Source organism: Carassius gibelio, chromosome B7, assembly GCF_023724105.1.
Source record: "Carassius gibelio isolate Cgi1373 ecotype wild population from Czech Republic chromosome B7, carGib1.2-hapl.c, whole genome shotgun sequence".
NCBI lineage: Eukaryota > Metazoa > Chordata > Actinopteri > Cypriniformes > Cyprinidae > Carassius > Carassius gibelio.
Window position 1 is genome coordinate 6,827,061 of NC_068402.1, and position 16,882 is coordinate 6,843,942.

At 33.4% G+C, this 16,882-nt stretch overlaps 2 protein-coding genes across 3 annotated transcripts; one reads left to right on the plus strand and one right to left on the minus strand.

Annotated features, from left to right (window-relative positions):
* LOC127961751 (uncharacterized) lies at positions 1-1,954 on the minus strand. The gene is made up of 7 exons (XM_052560993.1): positions 1,885-1,954; positions 1,602-1,680; positions 1,126-1,473; positions 686-1,039; positions 445-552; positions 327-361; positions 1-185 (listed from the first exon to the last, which is right to left on the minus strand). The coding sequence occupies exons 1-7, from the start codon at positions 1,888-1,890 to the stop codon at positions 66-68; spliced, it is 1,050 nt and encodes a 349-aa protein (XP_052416953.1). The 5' UTR covers positions 1,891-1,954; the 3' UTR covers positions 1-65.
* Positions 1,955-6,527: 4,573 nt separating this feature from the next.
* LOC127961756 (uncharacterized) lies at positions 6,528-16,876 on the plus strand. 2 transcript variants are annotated; one of them, XM_052561002.1, is made up of 7 exons: positions 6,528-6,698; positions 6,896-6,962; positions 7,051-7,407; positions 7,509-7,862; positions 7,987-8,091; positions 8,208-8,242; positions 8,598-9,435. In XM_052561002.1, the coding sequence occupies exons 2-7, from the start codon at positions 6,917-6,919 to the stop codon at positions 8,658-8,660; spliced, it is 960 nt and encodes a 319-aa protein (XP_052416962.1). In that variant the 5' UTR covers positions 6,528-6,698; positions 6,896-6,916; the 3' UTR covers positions 8,661-9,435. The 2 variants fall into 2 exon arrangements, with proteins under 2 accessions (XP_052416962.1, XP_052416961.1); XM_052561001.1 differs by lacking the exons at positions 6,528-6,698; positions 6,896-6,962; positions 7,051-7,407; ... (2 more) ...; positions 8,208-8,242; positions 8,598-9,435 and adding exons at positions 12,901-13,416; positions 13,706-13,772; positions 13,865-14,221; ... (2 more) ...; positions 15,047-15,081; positions 15,803-16,876.
* The last annotated feature ends 6 nt before the right edge of the window (positions 16,877-16,882 follow it).

A 16,882-nucleotide genomic window follows, 5' to 3' on the forward strand; every position in this document is an offset into this window, starting at 1 on the left:
TATACTCGTTTAAATCCGGTGGAAATAGAAACCTTTGAACACTTTTCAATTGCTAGCATATTTATTTATATCTCACGTGTATATATTGTATTGTCTTGTAATATTCTTTCTCTGGGTCTTCTTGCGGTTGAGGGCTTTTGTTGAAGGCTCAAAGCTGCATAATTCAAAACATCTGCTTCGTCAGCCTGACATAGAACAGTAATTATGAAATATTCAGTCTGATGGAGAACATATAATTTGTTGTAATATTTTGATTGTTAACAGTAATCAAATTTGTGCACTGCATTTGTTACTGCATAATATCAAGAAAAAAGCATTTATCTTACCATCAACTGACCATGCTGAGTGTTATGCATCTCATCTTAAAGGAAAAATATGAATTTGCATATATTATAGATTCACTGATATTAAACACTGTATTAAAACTTAAGATTGGTATGTTACCTTTTTGCTGGTACTTGTACAACTGTGCACCCATAATGATAATCACGATCACAGATAAAGTTGCTATAATCAATGCGGCTGTATTCCAGTGTGTCTGGAAGCATTTGTCTGTAGTAATGCAAATAAACAAAAAATATTTTCACAAATAAATCCCAGATATTTCAGGAAATTATTTTAACTGAAACTTAAATAAGCACCGGGTAAGTCAACAGGATTTTTTTTTTATAACTTAAATGGACACCTGGCATGTCCGGTTTTCTTGCATCTCCAAACAGTATCTCTCCACATGCGGCCACAGCGCAGTAGTAAATCCCAGCATCAGAGAGACTGAGGTTCCTCTTGGGCAGGCTGTAGATACATTTGTGTGCAGTAGAGTTCACATCAGATCTCCTCTCACATTGAGCGTTCCTGCGCTCCTGAGTGAATATAATTCCTGGAGGAGATTCTCCAGATTCACGTCTGAACCAGTAGACGTTGTGTTCTCCTGCACAGCTCTGAGTGAGGACGGTGCACTGCAGCGCCACTGCAGAGTCTTCTGGATGCACTGGATCTGTGGCAGGTGTCTGATGATCAGACTGCATGTTCAGTTGTGCATCTAAAAAAAAAAATATAAATAATATTCAGTTGTTATTTAAAAAAGAATATGGAACAAGTAATAAAGCTTTTGATTGCTCATCTTACCTTTAACAATAAGATCAGTTCCATCTCCAAAAGTAAACGTAAAAAGATTTTTAATGCAATAGTATGTTGCAGTGTCCGATTCTTCTGTATTTATGATGCTCAAATTAAAACTACTATCATCTTTTACAAAAAAAAAGCGCTTTTGTTGGTCAAAGTCATTTTCATATTGACCAGGTAAACCTTGATATGATGAAGCAATCGAAAGGGGCTTCTCTCCAGCTCTTTGTTTGACCCAAACAGCACTGTTTTTTAGCTCTTCTGGAAAAATACAGGTGAAATTAACACTGTCTCCAGCTTGAACAATCTTCAGATGATTCTGGACCACAATGTCTGCATTATCTAAGCTGCCTAAATGAAATCAGCAGATAGGAACAGGTGAGATACCATGTTTTTGCTTGCTTTTAAGAACAATCATTTAGCAAAGTCAAAAACAAGTATGAATTTAGTCTGAAGTGTAACAAAATATAGTTACTTACACTTTGAAATGTTAACCATTAGGATGAAAAAATGAAGCATTTTGTAGAGCTGGCTACGAAGAGGCTGAAATGAAAATTTCTGCCATGAGCAAGAAGAGTGAGAGAACACATATCCAGATTTATAAATAGTAATAAGAATAACATACTTTCAGGAAACTGTTAGTAAACTTCAAAACATCCATTACAGTGGTCCATTATTGTAGTCAAGCAGTTTGACATAGTAAAAAGCAAACCACTTACTCTATCTAAAAAACACAACTCTGTTTTAAAACTGTTTACTTACAGGCATGATTAAAGATAATGAGGTTGTGCCATATAAATCATCAGACAGGTTTCGTGCCCCTCCTTGATGGTGAGACTGAAAGAGAGAAACACAACGAGGTTTGCCTTTATATAGGCCACACTTCCCTATGCCAACGAACAACAACTTTAACATTAATCTAAGTGTGTGTATCTATGTGTGTGTACATAAACACCTACATAAAGACATACTGTACATTCATAAGTACATATATAAACAAAGGAAGTAGTAGAACTAATACCCCTAGAAATTTTGCACTGAATTCACAAAATACATACAAAATAGGAACAATGCAATGAAACGTTTTTTGAAAGTGCTTTGTTTTGTTTTCTTCTGGTTATGCTTATGTTAAATAACTAATTAAATGATAATCATATATTAGTTGAACATTTACTGTTATATCTGTAATGCCAATTTTAATGTTGGTTCTGACACATTAATTTTTTTGAATTATCCTCATTTAAGGCATTTCTCTGGTAACTACTGATATGTGATTAACATATTTCATCAATTTTATGTGGACATAGTCCCTTCATAAATAAATAAATTAATACTAAATAAAACCTTTTTTAGAAAGCCTAGATGTCACTTTGAATAGCAACCTTCTGTGTAGCGCTGCTGGCAGATCAAAAAGAAAATAACACCAATCACCAAGAGCTGTCTTGAAAATGGGTCTTGAGTGAAAAGGTTGGGTTTGATCAAAGAGTTGGAAGGGAAGCTCAGTGTTGTGGTCAGATTGCTTATTGTTGCAAACCATTTTTCCTGTTGTTCTGGGAAGTTAACCTCAGCAAGTTTAAAAGGGACCAATGGCAGGCAGCCGAGCATGCTCATTTTGCCAACTGATGCTCAGCCATAATGAATGTTGTTTTCGAAACACATCTGACCTATGTGCTTTGTTTTGTGTACTTAAAGGGATTATGCATATTTGAATGATGGGAAAGTTACTAGTGATACAACAGAATAAATAACATCATGCTATTTTTTTCTTTTTTTAATTTAAGAAATATAAAGGCCCATTTATTTTTCAGGAACCCCAGAAATAATGAATGTATAAGACATAGGAGATTAGAGATAAAGCCCTTTTACTACATCAGAGGTCTCTGCTAACTGATTGATCTTTCGGTATGAAATCAAGAGACCATTTGAGCCACGTTCACCACAAACATCCACGAGCAACATCACAAAAAGAATGTGATAAAAAAATAGTGACAATAAAGTACCAAACTGCTTGCCTTGACTGATGAGGTCTGTGGGCTATGACTGATAAAGATTGTTGTAGCAAGTAATACCTAAAATCACAACGTCATGCTTAAATAGAATCATCATTTGTCCATATAAGGAGAAGATACTAAACAGAGCTCCAGTCAGAGACCACAGTGTATGACATCATTTCCTGTAGAGTGACTAACAGGAAGAAGCTGCTCAGTACTGCCTGAAAACTGCTGTGGTGAACATCAGCGGAGAAACATTGAACTTCTTCACTGAATTGTAAACATATTCTATAATGTGTGAGAATGAAATATTAGAAATATTAATTTGGATGAATAAAAGACATTTTATCTAGACAAGAAATAGTTTTCCAAAATACATGTGCAGTGCATATTTACCTAAACCACCTGTTATGTGTGTGTGTGTGTGTATAAATAAATAAATAAATATATATATATATATATATATATATATATATATATATATATATATATATATATATATATATATATATACATACACACACACACACACACACACACACACACACACACGCAATTTGTACAAGTTACAAATAAGAACATGAGTGTTTGTTTGCACCTATGTGCATATATTTGCAAGCACGTTTTGCAAACATAACAGTTGTATCATTTTCCAACCACAGGACTGACCCACTGACATGTTTTCACACCTTCCTCTGAATCAAACCACATATGCACCATTCTTTAACTAAAAAAAATTACTTCCCTCCATTATAGGAGTCAAAAATAACCCTTCCATGTATACATTTTTGTCACAACTTATTCCTTAGTTTTAAATCTAGCAGAAAAGAAACAGTGCCGTGTGAAACCGAAAGTGTTGGTCAAGGTCTTATATACTGTAATAGTTATTAAACCAATACTGCAATAATACTTATCAGACTCAACTTTTACACCTTGAGAGCCCACTTCACACCTTACAACTGGGGTCAGGCCTGCTGATGTACTTGAGGAGAGAACATGTGTACTTATACCGTCTGCAACCATCCCTCAGATACACACAATGGACCTGGCCAAGTCTTAGACTGACAAAAACGTTATTTAATTTAGAGATATGATTACTATGAACATGCTACATTTATTCTGTTACATATATCTGAAAATGTGACGTCAGTGAAATGCTTCTATGCCATTTAGCTTCAGGCAACTGGCACAAAATAAACTGAATGCCTCTGAGCAAAAAGTCACACAGTGAATAAAGTGGGGAAAAAAAGTGAAAAAAAGGTGAAGAAGAAAAGAAAACCTAGAAACTATGCTATGAAAACATAAATCGACAAAGTACATAAATGAAATAAGTATTGGATTAGTATGATCACAAACTTTATTTGAAACAACAATAATGTATAAAATAATTATAATCACATTAATAACTTTTACATATTCAAAGTTTTAGAAATGTGTTTTATGGATATTGTAGATTGCCCTTTTATACAAATTTGGCAGTGAGTATTTAGCCTTTCCATTTGCAATAACATGCATTTGACCAGCAGATGTCTTCAGTGTGCATGTTTCTAATCAGTGTGCAAACTAAATTATTTTGAATGATTTTGAATGAAGAAGCTATATTTTTCCCTTAGCAGTGGAAAATTAAATAAAATTGCAAATTAAAGTAATCAATTGTTGGACTCAATAATAAGCTTGAAGTATGCCAAACAACTCATGAAAATTAGAGGAAGAGAGAGAGAGAGAGAGAGAGAGAGAGAGAGAGAGAGAGAGAGAGAGAGAGAGAGAGGGAGAAAGGTGAACAGGTGTCTGAGGGAACTCCCAACCCCCTTTGTGACCAAAATGGTAAATACTATCTCCATATTTTTTTCTGGAATTAATCCATAAAGACCTGATGGTATTGATATCAACAAATGTTAAACAAGCAAATACATCAGGACTTATTTGCATGAAAAGCAGAATATTAAAATGTATACAAAATATTATAATATTTATCAATAATTAATCTATAAATAGTCATAGTGAATGAAGGGGAATTAACATACATAATTTTTATGATTATGTTTGTTTATGAAAAATTATATATCCTGAGTGACAAAACAAAGATATTTGTGAATATTAAAAAATAAGTTATATTTGTGATGAATTTCCTCTGTTGAAATAAATATTTGAAATACAATGTGTTGCAATTGCACTTTTAGTATACTAAACTGGTACTGTATATTTAAAGAATGCTAAATTGGATCAACTAATTGTGTACTTAATGCGCTTAAACTGCGCAGAAGTAGTGCTGAAGTGTGATTAAATATATACTTAGTATATTTTATTGTGCTAAAGTGCAAGTATTGCAAGTATACTTTAGGTACATTGTAAATATTTTATGGTTTTATATCTTTTCATAAATTTGTCTATATTAATTGCTGTTTGGCTTTACAATGTGTTTGATCCCAATTTGAACATTTCTGGATGTGTTGTACTGTAGGTGCTAAATTAGCATTTTGCTGTTAATTGTATTTATCATGAGTTCCTACAGGCTTTACGTGAATCAGTTCACACTGTAACAGGCCACACACTTCTACTACCCATTTTGAGATTAATGTCCAGTCAAAAATGGTGTTTTACTTTACTGGCACTCCTGCACAGTTATTTGCAGTGTGTTTTAAGATACTGTTATGTTTGATAAAGTAAAATACTCACTCTGCATTGAAGCCAAATTCAGTTTTGTGTCAAATCCTTGAATCTTCCTCCAAAGGCTAGGTCAGCTCTGGAAGGCAGTGTGCCTCCAACAGACTATTGCTGATACTTTCTTTTGAGATGTTATTAAAATAATTATAAGAGTATTTAATAAAAACTGCATCATGCAAAACCTAAACCATACAAAACTTAAATTAAGCTATGATACTGTAAGTCATACTGAACACACTAAATGTATCTAATTGGAAGCTGACAATATTATTACAGACCATACTGGTGTCACATTTATGTTTTGTTTTAGTTTAAACAAATGTATTTTCAATGTATTTTTGTTCTGCTTTCCTGTGACCTAGTTTTCCAGTATTCCCTGATTAGTTCATTAGTTTCCACCTGTGTTGATAAATTGTCTCATTAGTTCCCTTTTTTTTTGGTTAATTCTTATAAGCCCTCAGTTCTCCCTTAGTCTGTTCTCCATCATATTTAGTTGTGTTATCACTGTCTCCTGGTTCCTGTGTTTATTAAAGTATTCCATGTTTGAGTCGCACTCTTGATTCTTCAGTCTCATTCCTGGTACACACCGTACACTGACAACTGGTCTGTAAAGATACTCTAAGAAAATTGTTCTGCCCCTTTTTTAAAACAACCAGTCAAACTTCAAAGTGTCAGTGTTTGATCTTTGAACATTGCCCTATATAAAAGAGGAAGCAGCCTTAAATGAGACATACTACCAAATTGACATATTCATCTTAACCAGGGCTCTTCTTTTAAATACATATTTTAATTTTATTTCATGATACCAATCTGAGCTTAGTACATATACCGTATTAATATCTATACTGGATCCGTTTTTGCTTCTGTGAGCCACAAGCGTTGTAGAGGACTGCAATATCAAATTAACATCTTCCTATTAAGGTTGTAGGTAATCCATTAAAACATTTTACCAAATTAATGATAGCAAAACTGTGTTTTTGATGTTGTTGTTTTAAAAAAAAAATTAAATCTGAGATTTGGATGTTAACAGGGTCAGTATGTTTAAATTGTTAGCAATTTTGTCAATTTATATAATTTTTGGCTTCTGACTTCTTTATACACGTTTATTTCTCTTTTAGATTAAGAACAGGTGCGACAAAATGAAGTTTAGAGTTTTGTCTACCTTTTTTCTCCTCACATTTGCAAGTATGTTTAATCTTGTGTTTTAAATTAACATTTTATTTCATATTTCTGTTTGTTACCATTTTGTCTTTTTTTTTTTTTTTGTTCTCAGATGGAACATGGGAATATGATCATTTTATTCACCAGGATTCTTTGATAGTAGCTGAACTTGGAAGTGTTGTGATTATACCCTGCTCTCATTCAGACGACTATATAAATACTGTTTTATGGTATAAACATTCTGTTGGAAAGAAACCACTTCTCATAGCGTATTCAGAACATGGCTCTAAAAGTGTTACATATGAAAATGGCTTTGACAATCCAAACCGATACTTTATCAGATCAGAAACTGACTCTATTAATTTGACCATTAAACACTTGGAAGAATATGATTTTGCAACCTACTATTGTGGTGTGAGTTTCTTGAACATAATTAAATTTGGAGAAGGCACGATTCTTCTACGTAAAGGTGAGTTTATGACAATATCCGAGCTTCACCCACAATCTGACTGCACATATGCGTGTGTTGTATGCGTGTAATGTATTTACAGAATGTTACATTTCTTTCAGATGGTGATGAAATGATAAGGACCACGGTTCTCCAGCAGCCTGTATCTGACAGACTTCATTCAGGAGATTCAGTGACTCTGCAGTGTTCAGTCATCGGTCAGATGTGTGCAGGAGAATACAGCGTCTACTGGTTCAGACATTCATCAGGACATTCTGATCCAGGAATCATTTACGCCCATGATAACAGCAGTGATCAATGCATGGAGAGATCAGAAAGCGCCTCTTCTACCCAGAGCTGTGTCTACAGTCTCTCTCAGACTGAACTCACACCAACTGATGCTGGAGTTTATTACTGTGCTGTTGCCACATGTGGGAAGATACACTTGGGAAATGGAACTAAGCTGATTATTGAAGGTTTTATTTGATTTTCTATAAATTATTTTTCAGTACCGCAATGTCTTCGGTCATAAGTTGAATGTTATGTATTTTATGCATTTATTGTAGTACATGAAACCTCACATCTATGTGACTATTTCAGATTTCATCTGGAATCCAATTACTTTAGTCCTGGCAACACTGAACATTGTGACCATGAGTGTGATTGTAACGCTTCTGATAATGATTCAAAAGATCCACATCAGAGGTATGCTTCTTAGTCTGTACTGTGTATCAACTTCTTTTTAGCTTCATCTTTCCACAGAGCCACATACTGTACTTCATCATATTTTTAATCATAAATGTTGATTTGTTTATATTAAGGTGCCTTGAATCATCCCAGAAATCCATGGAAGCAGGTAATTACTTTTTCTTTCTAACAAAATTAAATAAACAGTATGTGATTAAAATACAAATATAAACAATATAAAACTTTTAAAAATTATAAAACTTTCATTTTTAACTATGCAATACAAAATTACTTCAGCTTCCAAAGTAGTTGAAGTATTAAACAAAGTACCAAAGTAAAAAATGGGTTTAGGCTAGGATTACATTAAGATATCAAAATCAGTAAGTGTTAGTGATTTATTTATTTATTTTCCAGAATTAACATTGATTGAAGTGACTGAATTAACTTTTAACTTGTACAGCAGATTTGTAGCATAATAAAAAAATTAAGATTTTATTTCCTATATTTGTATTTTCCCTGGGCAGATCGTGGATATTGATAACTTACACCAAGAGGATACACGAGTCATTTATACGACCTCATCATGATCTAATTGAGAGTAATGATGGCTTTAACATCTCTGCAGGACAACTGCCCTCCAGGAACAGGATTGGACACCTGTGCCTTGCATGATGGGGACAAAATGTCTCCACAAACATCTAAAATCCTTGTCCTTGTGGGTGATTTTTTTTTTTTCTCATTGAGGAAAACAGCTTATAAATGCTTTTAAAAAAGAACGTTTTGTGTGAGAGGGATAGAAAATTTAAATTTATAATACAATAAAAAATACAAGTTTGAAATTTAAAAACAATTACATCTATGGAATATGCCCATAAACACGGAGACCCAGTGTGTGTGTTTAATTTCATTGCATAAGATTTGGCAAGCTTACAGTACTTGTTTTTATAAGTTATATGTGTTACAATGAGACTTTTAGTTATACTTTTTAGTTATATATTTTTTTTCACCACAGATTATCTATAAAATAAGCATTATCCAATTCAGTCATATCAAATAGATTTTTGTAATTCTCATAGTATTAACTAGTTTAACGCCGTTTAGGCTAGGGATACATTTCTATGTAAAAGAGAAGAATTACTTCTGAGGGTGAACTTCTACAGTCTTTTATAAATATTAGCCCTTCTCTTCCACCAGGCTCAGGTTGATTCCATATCAGTGGTCGGTTCTATTAATTAATTGTTTCTCCTGTTTGAGTTTGGTATAATTTTATGTCTTTTTGTGATTGTGTCAACCCTGTATTGTGTACAATCATCTAATTATCTCAGCTGAAGAGTATATTATAATAAAGGTTTGAGAACCACATTTATGTTGATGGAGTGTTTTTTCTAATCATCTTTTTGAAGATCTGAATAAGGGTCATTCTTGGGTAAATTATGTAAAAAATTGTGGTTTATTTCCTGGAGTTGAGGATCTCTTTGTTTTGGTCTGGGTATTCAAAGGAAATAATAAAAAATACAATTAAAATTAACTGGGAATCACTGGCAACTGGAAACTATCTGAAAGGTTTTGATTTTTTGAGTATTTGACACCATTTGGGATCATTTGGGAATTTATTTATTTCAATCTCATTCAAAAACTGGCACAATACAGTCAACTTGAAAAATTGAATAAAATAAAATTAACATTGGAGTCAAAATCTATTAAATAATTTAAAAGATATTTTACACCAGTACAAGAAAAAAAGTTACATAATCAGCAAACCATCACCCACTCTACTGAACCGGCACTGGGTTTGTAGGTGTTCCTTATACAATGCATTTTTATCTTCCTTAATTTCTCTTTACAGGCCCTTCCTGACTACAATATGATGGTAATATTTTTATCCTTATATTGCTGTTTTATCCCATTTATTGGAATGTTTTTTAATCATTTTTGTTTATATATATATATATACAAACCTGATTCCAAAAAAGTTGGGACACTGTACAAATTGAGAGTAAAAAAGGAATGGAATAATTTACAAATCTCATAAACTTATATTTTGTTCACAATAGAATATAGAAACATATCAAATGTTAAAAGTGAGACATTTTGTAATGCCATGCCAAATATTGGTTCATTTTGGATTTCATGAGAGCTACACATTGCAAAAAAGTTGGGACAGGTTGCAATAAGAGGCCGTAAATGTTAAATGTACTGCACATATAAGGAACAGCTGGAGGAACAATTAGCAACTAATTAGGTCAACTGGCAACATGATTGGGAATAAAAAGAGCCTGTCAGAGTGGCAGTATCTCTCAGAAGTCAAGATGGGCAGAGGATCATCAATTCCCCCAAAGCTGCATGGAAAAATAGTGGAGCTATATCAGAAAGGAATAAAAAATTATACATTTTCTCAGTTTAAACACATGATATGTCATCTATGTTGTATTCTGAATAAAATATTGAAATTTGAAACTTCCACATCATTACATTCTGTTTTTATTCACAATTTGTACAGTGTCCCAAATTTTGTGTGTAATATATATATATATATATATATATATATATATATATATATATATATATATATATATATACTTTTTTTTGGACAGGCATAATGCAAAAATGAATAAATAAATGCCAAAAAAAAAAAAAAAACCCCAAACATTATTTCATTATTTTATTTGTTTAATTGTTTATGCTTTTGTCAAGCCCAATTACTGTTCTGTGTGTTTTGTTTTGTTTGCCTTGTGTCCCATGTACCTTTTGATCTAGTTTCCCCTGGTGTTTTCCTATGCCCATATTTGGTCTTCCTGTTCCCTGATTGTGTTCTATTATTCCAGGTGTGTCTCGTTTTCCCCGACTGAGTTGTGTATTTAAGGATTGTTTTTTAAAGTTTTTGCCATCATCTGCTGTTGTATGTCATGCCTTGTTTGGCCTCCTGTGCACCCTTAGTTGTGGTTGTCTTGGGGCTATTATTAAAGACTGTTTCGTAAAAGTTTATTCTATTACTTGTGTCATATGTTACTGTAATGCTATCTCCACTGGTCTAAGTGTTTATTAAGAGGGAGCCATGAAAATGGCAGCACAAATATAAAATCAACTTAAAGGGGTAGTTCAACCAAAAATGAAAATTATGTCATTAATGACTCACCCTCATGTTGTTTCCAAAACCATAAGACCTGCGTTCATCTTCGGAACACAGATTAAGATAATTTAGATTTAGTCCGAGAGCTTTCTGTCCCTCCATTGAAAATGTATATACGGTATACTGTCCATGTCCAGAAAGTAGTCCATGTGACATCAGAGGGTCAGTTAGAATTTTTTGAAGCATCGAAAATACATTTTGAGTCAATCGTTCGTTCGTTATCTGGCTAGGCTTAGTGTTCATCTTCAGTTCTCTCTTCACATAAGTTCAGTCAGTGTACTGTTTTAGTAAATGACTTACTCCGGATATTGGTTTGTTTGAACTCAGAGGGAGTGTTAGCCACATTAAAAAAGTGAACAGCTTAAGTCATTTGTGGATTAATGCGTATTGGAGACGCGAACCGTTTCAATCGATTCAGTTCGATTTGGTGAACTGTTTCAGGAAGATCCGAGTGATTCGTTCGCAAACCGGATATCACTACACTGCAGTGTTCTGAATGCTCACAACAAACCCCGAAGAGAAAACAATGCTGAATAAGGTCGTAGTTTTTGCTATTTTTGGACCAGAATGTATTTTCGATGCTTCAAAAAAGTCTAACTGATCCTCTGATGTCACATGGACTACTTTGATGATGTTTTTATTATCTTTCTGGACATGGACAGTAGACCGTACATACAGTTTCAATGGAGGGACAGAGAGCTCTCGGACTAAATCTAAAATATCTTAAACTGTGTTCCGAAGATGAACGGAGCTTTTACAGGTTTGGAACGACATGAGGGTTAGTCATTAAGGACATAATTTTCATTTTTCGGTGAACTAACCCATTTAAATATACTAATTAATAATGGCAACTATATGCAGTTTTGTGTGTTTGTGTGACTTTGGTGCCCCCTACATTTAAGTGAGTGGAATTCATTGTCATAAATAAATCACTGTCATAATTACAGTGGATCACTGAATGCTTGCATTTGTGGCTGGCGTAAAGTAATCAGCCTTTTTTTGCAGGATTTTGTACTTGTCAGTGTATCATTAGAATGATTTTGAAACTGATATCTCATGTTAAAACACTTCCATTCAGTTACTTGTTAAATTGGAATATTCAATTAGAATATGATGACATGCCAATCAGCTAATCAACTCAAAACACCTGCAAAGGTTTCCTGAGCATTCAAAATGGTCTCTCAGTTTGGTTCACTAGGCTAAACAATCATGGGGAAGACAGTGGTCTTCAGCTGTCCAGAAGACAATCATTAACACCCTTCACAAGGAGGGTAAGCCACAAACATTCATTGCCAAAGAATTCATTTTCCAGCAGGATTTAGCACCTGCCCACACTGACAAAAGCACCAAAAGTTGGTTAAATGACCATGGTGTTGGTGTGCTTGACTGGCCAGCAAACTCACCAGACCTTAACCCCAAAGAGAATCTATGGGGTATAGTGAAGAGGAAAATAAGTAATAAGAGACCAAAAAATGCAGATGAGCTGAAGGCCACTGTCAAAGAAACCTGGGCTTCCATACCACCTCAGCAGTGCCACAAACTGATCACCTCCATGCCACAACGAATTGAGGCAGTAATTAAGGCAAAAGAAGCCCCTACCAAGTATTAAGTACATGTGCAATAAATTAACATACTTTCCAGAAGGCCAGCAATTAAATAAAACTTTTTTTGGTCTTATGGAGTATTGTACATTTTTTTAGATTAATAGGTTTTTGTTAAAATGTGAGCCAAAATCATCACAATTAAAAGAACCAAAGACTAAAACTACTTCAGTCTGTGTGCATTGAATTTGTTTAATACACAAGTTTCAAAATTGAAGTACAGTTACTGAAATAAATGAACTTTTTTTTATAAAATTTTAATTTATTGAGATGCACCTGTAGAAAGTGTTTGGTCACCAGCTCTGCTAGTGAATATCCACATCTGTAAAGGAAATTTCGTTCAGCCCCTTTTTCTAAAACAACCAGTCAAACATCAGCATGTCAGTGTTTGATCTTTGAACATTGCCCTATATAGAAGAGGAAGCAGCCTTAAATGAGACATACTACCAAATTGACACTTTCATCCACATAACCAGGACCCTTTAGTTCTCACATATTTAAATTGTATTTTATGACAGTCATCTGAGCTGAATATACTGGATCTGTTTTACTTCTGTGCGCATCAATCATTATTACAGGACTAAATCAATTTAGCATCTTTATCATAATACTGTAAGTAATCTCTTTAAACATTCAGGGACTTTACTAAATTAATAATACCGGAATATATACATTTTTCAATATTCTTAGGCTATATTGTGTTCTTTTATTAACAAAATTAGGTAAATAAGGGTTATTCTATTTATTTATTTATTTTATCTTAGTAACATACTTGGGTTTGGATGTTAACAGTGTGAGTATGTTTCCATTTTTAGTGATTTAAAAATATTTCATTTCATACATTTAAACACATTTGCATGTTTGAGACTTCTCTATACTTTTGTGTTTATTTCTCTTTCAGATTAAGAACAGGTGCTAAACAATGAAGTTCAGAGTTTTGTCAACCCTTTTTCTCCTCACATTTGCAAGTATGTTTAAACTTGTGTTTTAACTGAACATTTTATTTCATAATTCTGTTTGTTACCATTTTGTCTTTTTTTTTTGTTGTTGTTGTTCTCAGATGGAACATGGGAATATGATCATTTTATTCACCAGGATTCTTTGATATTTGCTGAACTTGGAAGTGTTGTGATTATACCCTGCTCTCATTCAGACGACTTTATAAATACTGTTTTATGGTATAAACATTCTGTTGGAAAGAAACCACTTCTCATAGCGTATTCAGAACATGGCTCTGAAAGTGTTACATATGAAGATGGCTTTGACAATCCAAACCGATACTTTATCAGATCAGAAACTGACTCTATTAATTTGACCATCAAACACTTGGAAGAATATGATTTTGCAACCTACTATTGTGGTGTGAGTTTCTTGAACATAATTAAATTTGGAGAAGGCACGATTCTTCTACGTAAAGGTGAGTTTATGACAATATCCCAGCTTCACCCACAATCTGACTGCACATATGCGTGTGTTGTATGCGTGTAATGTATTTACAGAATGTTACATTTCTTTCAGATGGTGATGAAATGATAAGGACCACGGTTCTCCAGCAGCCTGTATCTGACAGACTTCATTCAGGAGATTCAGTGACTCTGCAGTGTTCAGTCATCGGTCAGATCTGTGCAGGAGAATACAGCGTCTACTGGTTCAGACATTCATCAGGACATTCTGATCCAGGAATCATTTACACCCACGATAACAGCAGTGATCAGTGCATGGAGAGATCAGAGAGTGCCTCTTCTACCCAGAGCTGTGTCTACAGTCTCTCTCAGACTGAACTCACACCAACTGATGCTGGAGTTTATTACTGTGCTGTTGCCACGTGTGGGAAGATACACTTGGGAAATGGAACTAAGCTGATTATTGAAGGTACAGATATGGTTTTGATAAAGAACATATGGTACTACACTATCTTCAGTCGACAAATTGATCAAATCTTTCTTTATATTTATGTTTGGACATGAACTCTATGTTGATCTATGTTATCATTTCAACTTCTTCAGCTTTCACTTTCAGGAATCCAGTTGTTTTAACCCTGTTCATAATCAGTCTAATAGCCGTTATTGTGAACATATTTCTGGTGAAATTGATTCACAAGATGCACAAAAAAGGTAAATATATTACAATATGTTTATAACAAAATTAATTTAGGTTCTAACATTGAACATTTAAATAAATAAATTAATTAATTCAGATCAGTGTAATTAATGTTTTATTATTTTGTTATTACTATCAAAAGAGACTTCAAAACAACCCAGAAATCAAAGGAATCAGGTAATCCTTTTATATTGTATTTGCCCTGTAAATTATAGAGAAAGAAAATGAGTTCAAATGTTGTTTTCACAAAGCATTTTCACAAAACTATTTAATTCACATTTTGTCTTCTTCAAATTAATCAACAAATAACCTATTCTTTCATACATGACGGTACAGTAAGATTTGTAATGTTTTTAAAAGAAGTCTCTTAGGTTCACCAAGGCTACAGTTATTTGATCAAAAATACAGTAAAAACATGAAATATATAACAAATATTTTAACCATTTAAAATGTAATTAAATTAAAATTTTGATAATAATGAATAATTGTTTTCTATGTTTTAAAATGTAATTTATTCCTTTGATTGCAAAAAACACATTTTCAGCATACAGTCTACAATGTTAAATGATCATTCAGAAATCATTTGAGTTCAAAAGAGAAACATTTTATTTATTTATTTATGCAAGATTGTACATTTCTTTACTGTCCTGATGTCCTTGATGTTTCCTTGCTGGATAAAATTAATAACTTCTAAAAATGAAAAATAAAAATACCAAACTTTTGAATAGTGGTATATATAATAAATATACTGCACTTTACTCAAAATGTAAACTTGTAGTGCTGGTATTTTTATTAAAAGCAGCATGCATTACACTACTGTTGAAGTACTGTTGTGGCTTTAATTTAATGCTAAAGGTGAAAGTCCAGTTATGTTATTTGATCTTTTTTCCTTCTGCAGACTGAGGAAACAGATGCCTTAAATTATGCAGCCTTGAGTCTTTCCAAAAAGCCTACAACCTCAAAAAGATCTTCAGGGAAAACCAGCCAAGAAGAAACTGTTTATTCATCGATTACAGTGCGATAGTTTAGATAATTATACTGATGCTAAAAAACTGATTGACATGTTTCTCCACTGAAATGGGTGTTATCTGTATACTGTTAACGGAGGCCATATAAGCACTTCATAGGCAAGAAATGGATTGCAGCTTTTACGACATGGCATTGTAATACGAGAGGGCGCCAGCAAAAATCTCTCATCTTGCAGCAGGCTTGTTCTTCCAAACAGTGATCACTGGTCTGCACTCGTTCAGATATTATGTGTGCGCCCTCAAACTTTCTCCTGTGTACTTGCAAAAAAGTGCTTATTGTAACAGGTATTTATAAAAAAGAATTGCATTTAGTTAAACACAACCCTTATAGAAGGAATTTTATGTATTATTTGATTGGTAATGCATTTGCAGTCCGTGCGTTTCAATTCTCAAGATACATTTTGTGTAGTGAATTCATCAAGCGCACCATTGAACGGAGAAGGACTACTCTAGAAAAAACGAAATCCCTTTTTGTTATTACTGGTGAGAATGTTAAAATATTTTAAGCATTTTTTGCTATATGTTTGATATTTAAGACCAGTTATCATTTACTTGTGGAAACAATGGTTAAAACGAAAGGGGACATGTGATGCGTTTCCATGTTTTCCTTTTTCTTTATTGTGTAATGTAGTTGTTTATGCATATATATAAAATCTCCAAAGTTACACAGCTAAGATTAAAGTCTCCCAGAAAATGATTTTTTATTTATTTTTTATCTAAAAGAAAAGGCTGAGCGAGGCTGACTGCAAAATGCTTCAATCTGATTCTCCCTTTATCTATGTCACTATGTGGAAATATTTGCATAATGCTGCCCAAAAAGTTGTGGTTTCAGGTATCACAGTAGTGTTGTTGCCGCCATGTCGTGAAGATACGAGTATCATCCACTTTCCACTTTTTTGAAGATAATAGGGTATGTAACCTAAAAATGAGAATAAACCCATGCTCCTCAA

Excerpts from the sequence above, each read along its gene's own strand:
- LOC127961751 (XM_052560993.1), bottom strand. Across the intron at positions 553-685 it reads AAGAAAACCGGACATGCCAG|ACAAATGCTTCCAGACACAC; the intron begins GTGTCCATTTAA and ends GCATTACTACAG. Across the intron at positions 362-444 it reads GTACAAGTACCAGCAAAAAG|ATGAGATGCATAACACTCAG; the intron begins GTAACATACCAA and ends TTTTCCTTTAAG.
- LOC127961756 (XM_052561001.1), top strand. The coding sequence starts at position 13,727 with ATGAAGTTCAGAGTTTTGTCAACCCTTTTTCTCCTCACATTTGCAA. Across the intron at positions 13,773-13,864 it reads TTTTCTCCTCACATTTGCAA|ATGGAACATGGGAATATGAT; the intron begins GTATGTTTAAAC and ends TGTTGTTCTCAG. Across the intron at positions 14,677-14,810 it reads AACTAAGCTGATTATTGAAG|CTTTCACTTTCAGGAATCCA; the intron begins GTACAGATATGG and ends CAACTTCTTCAG.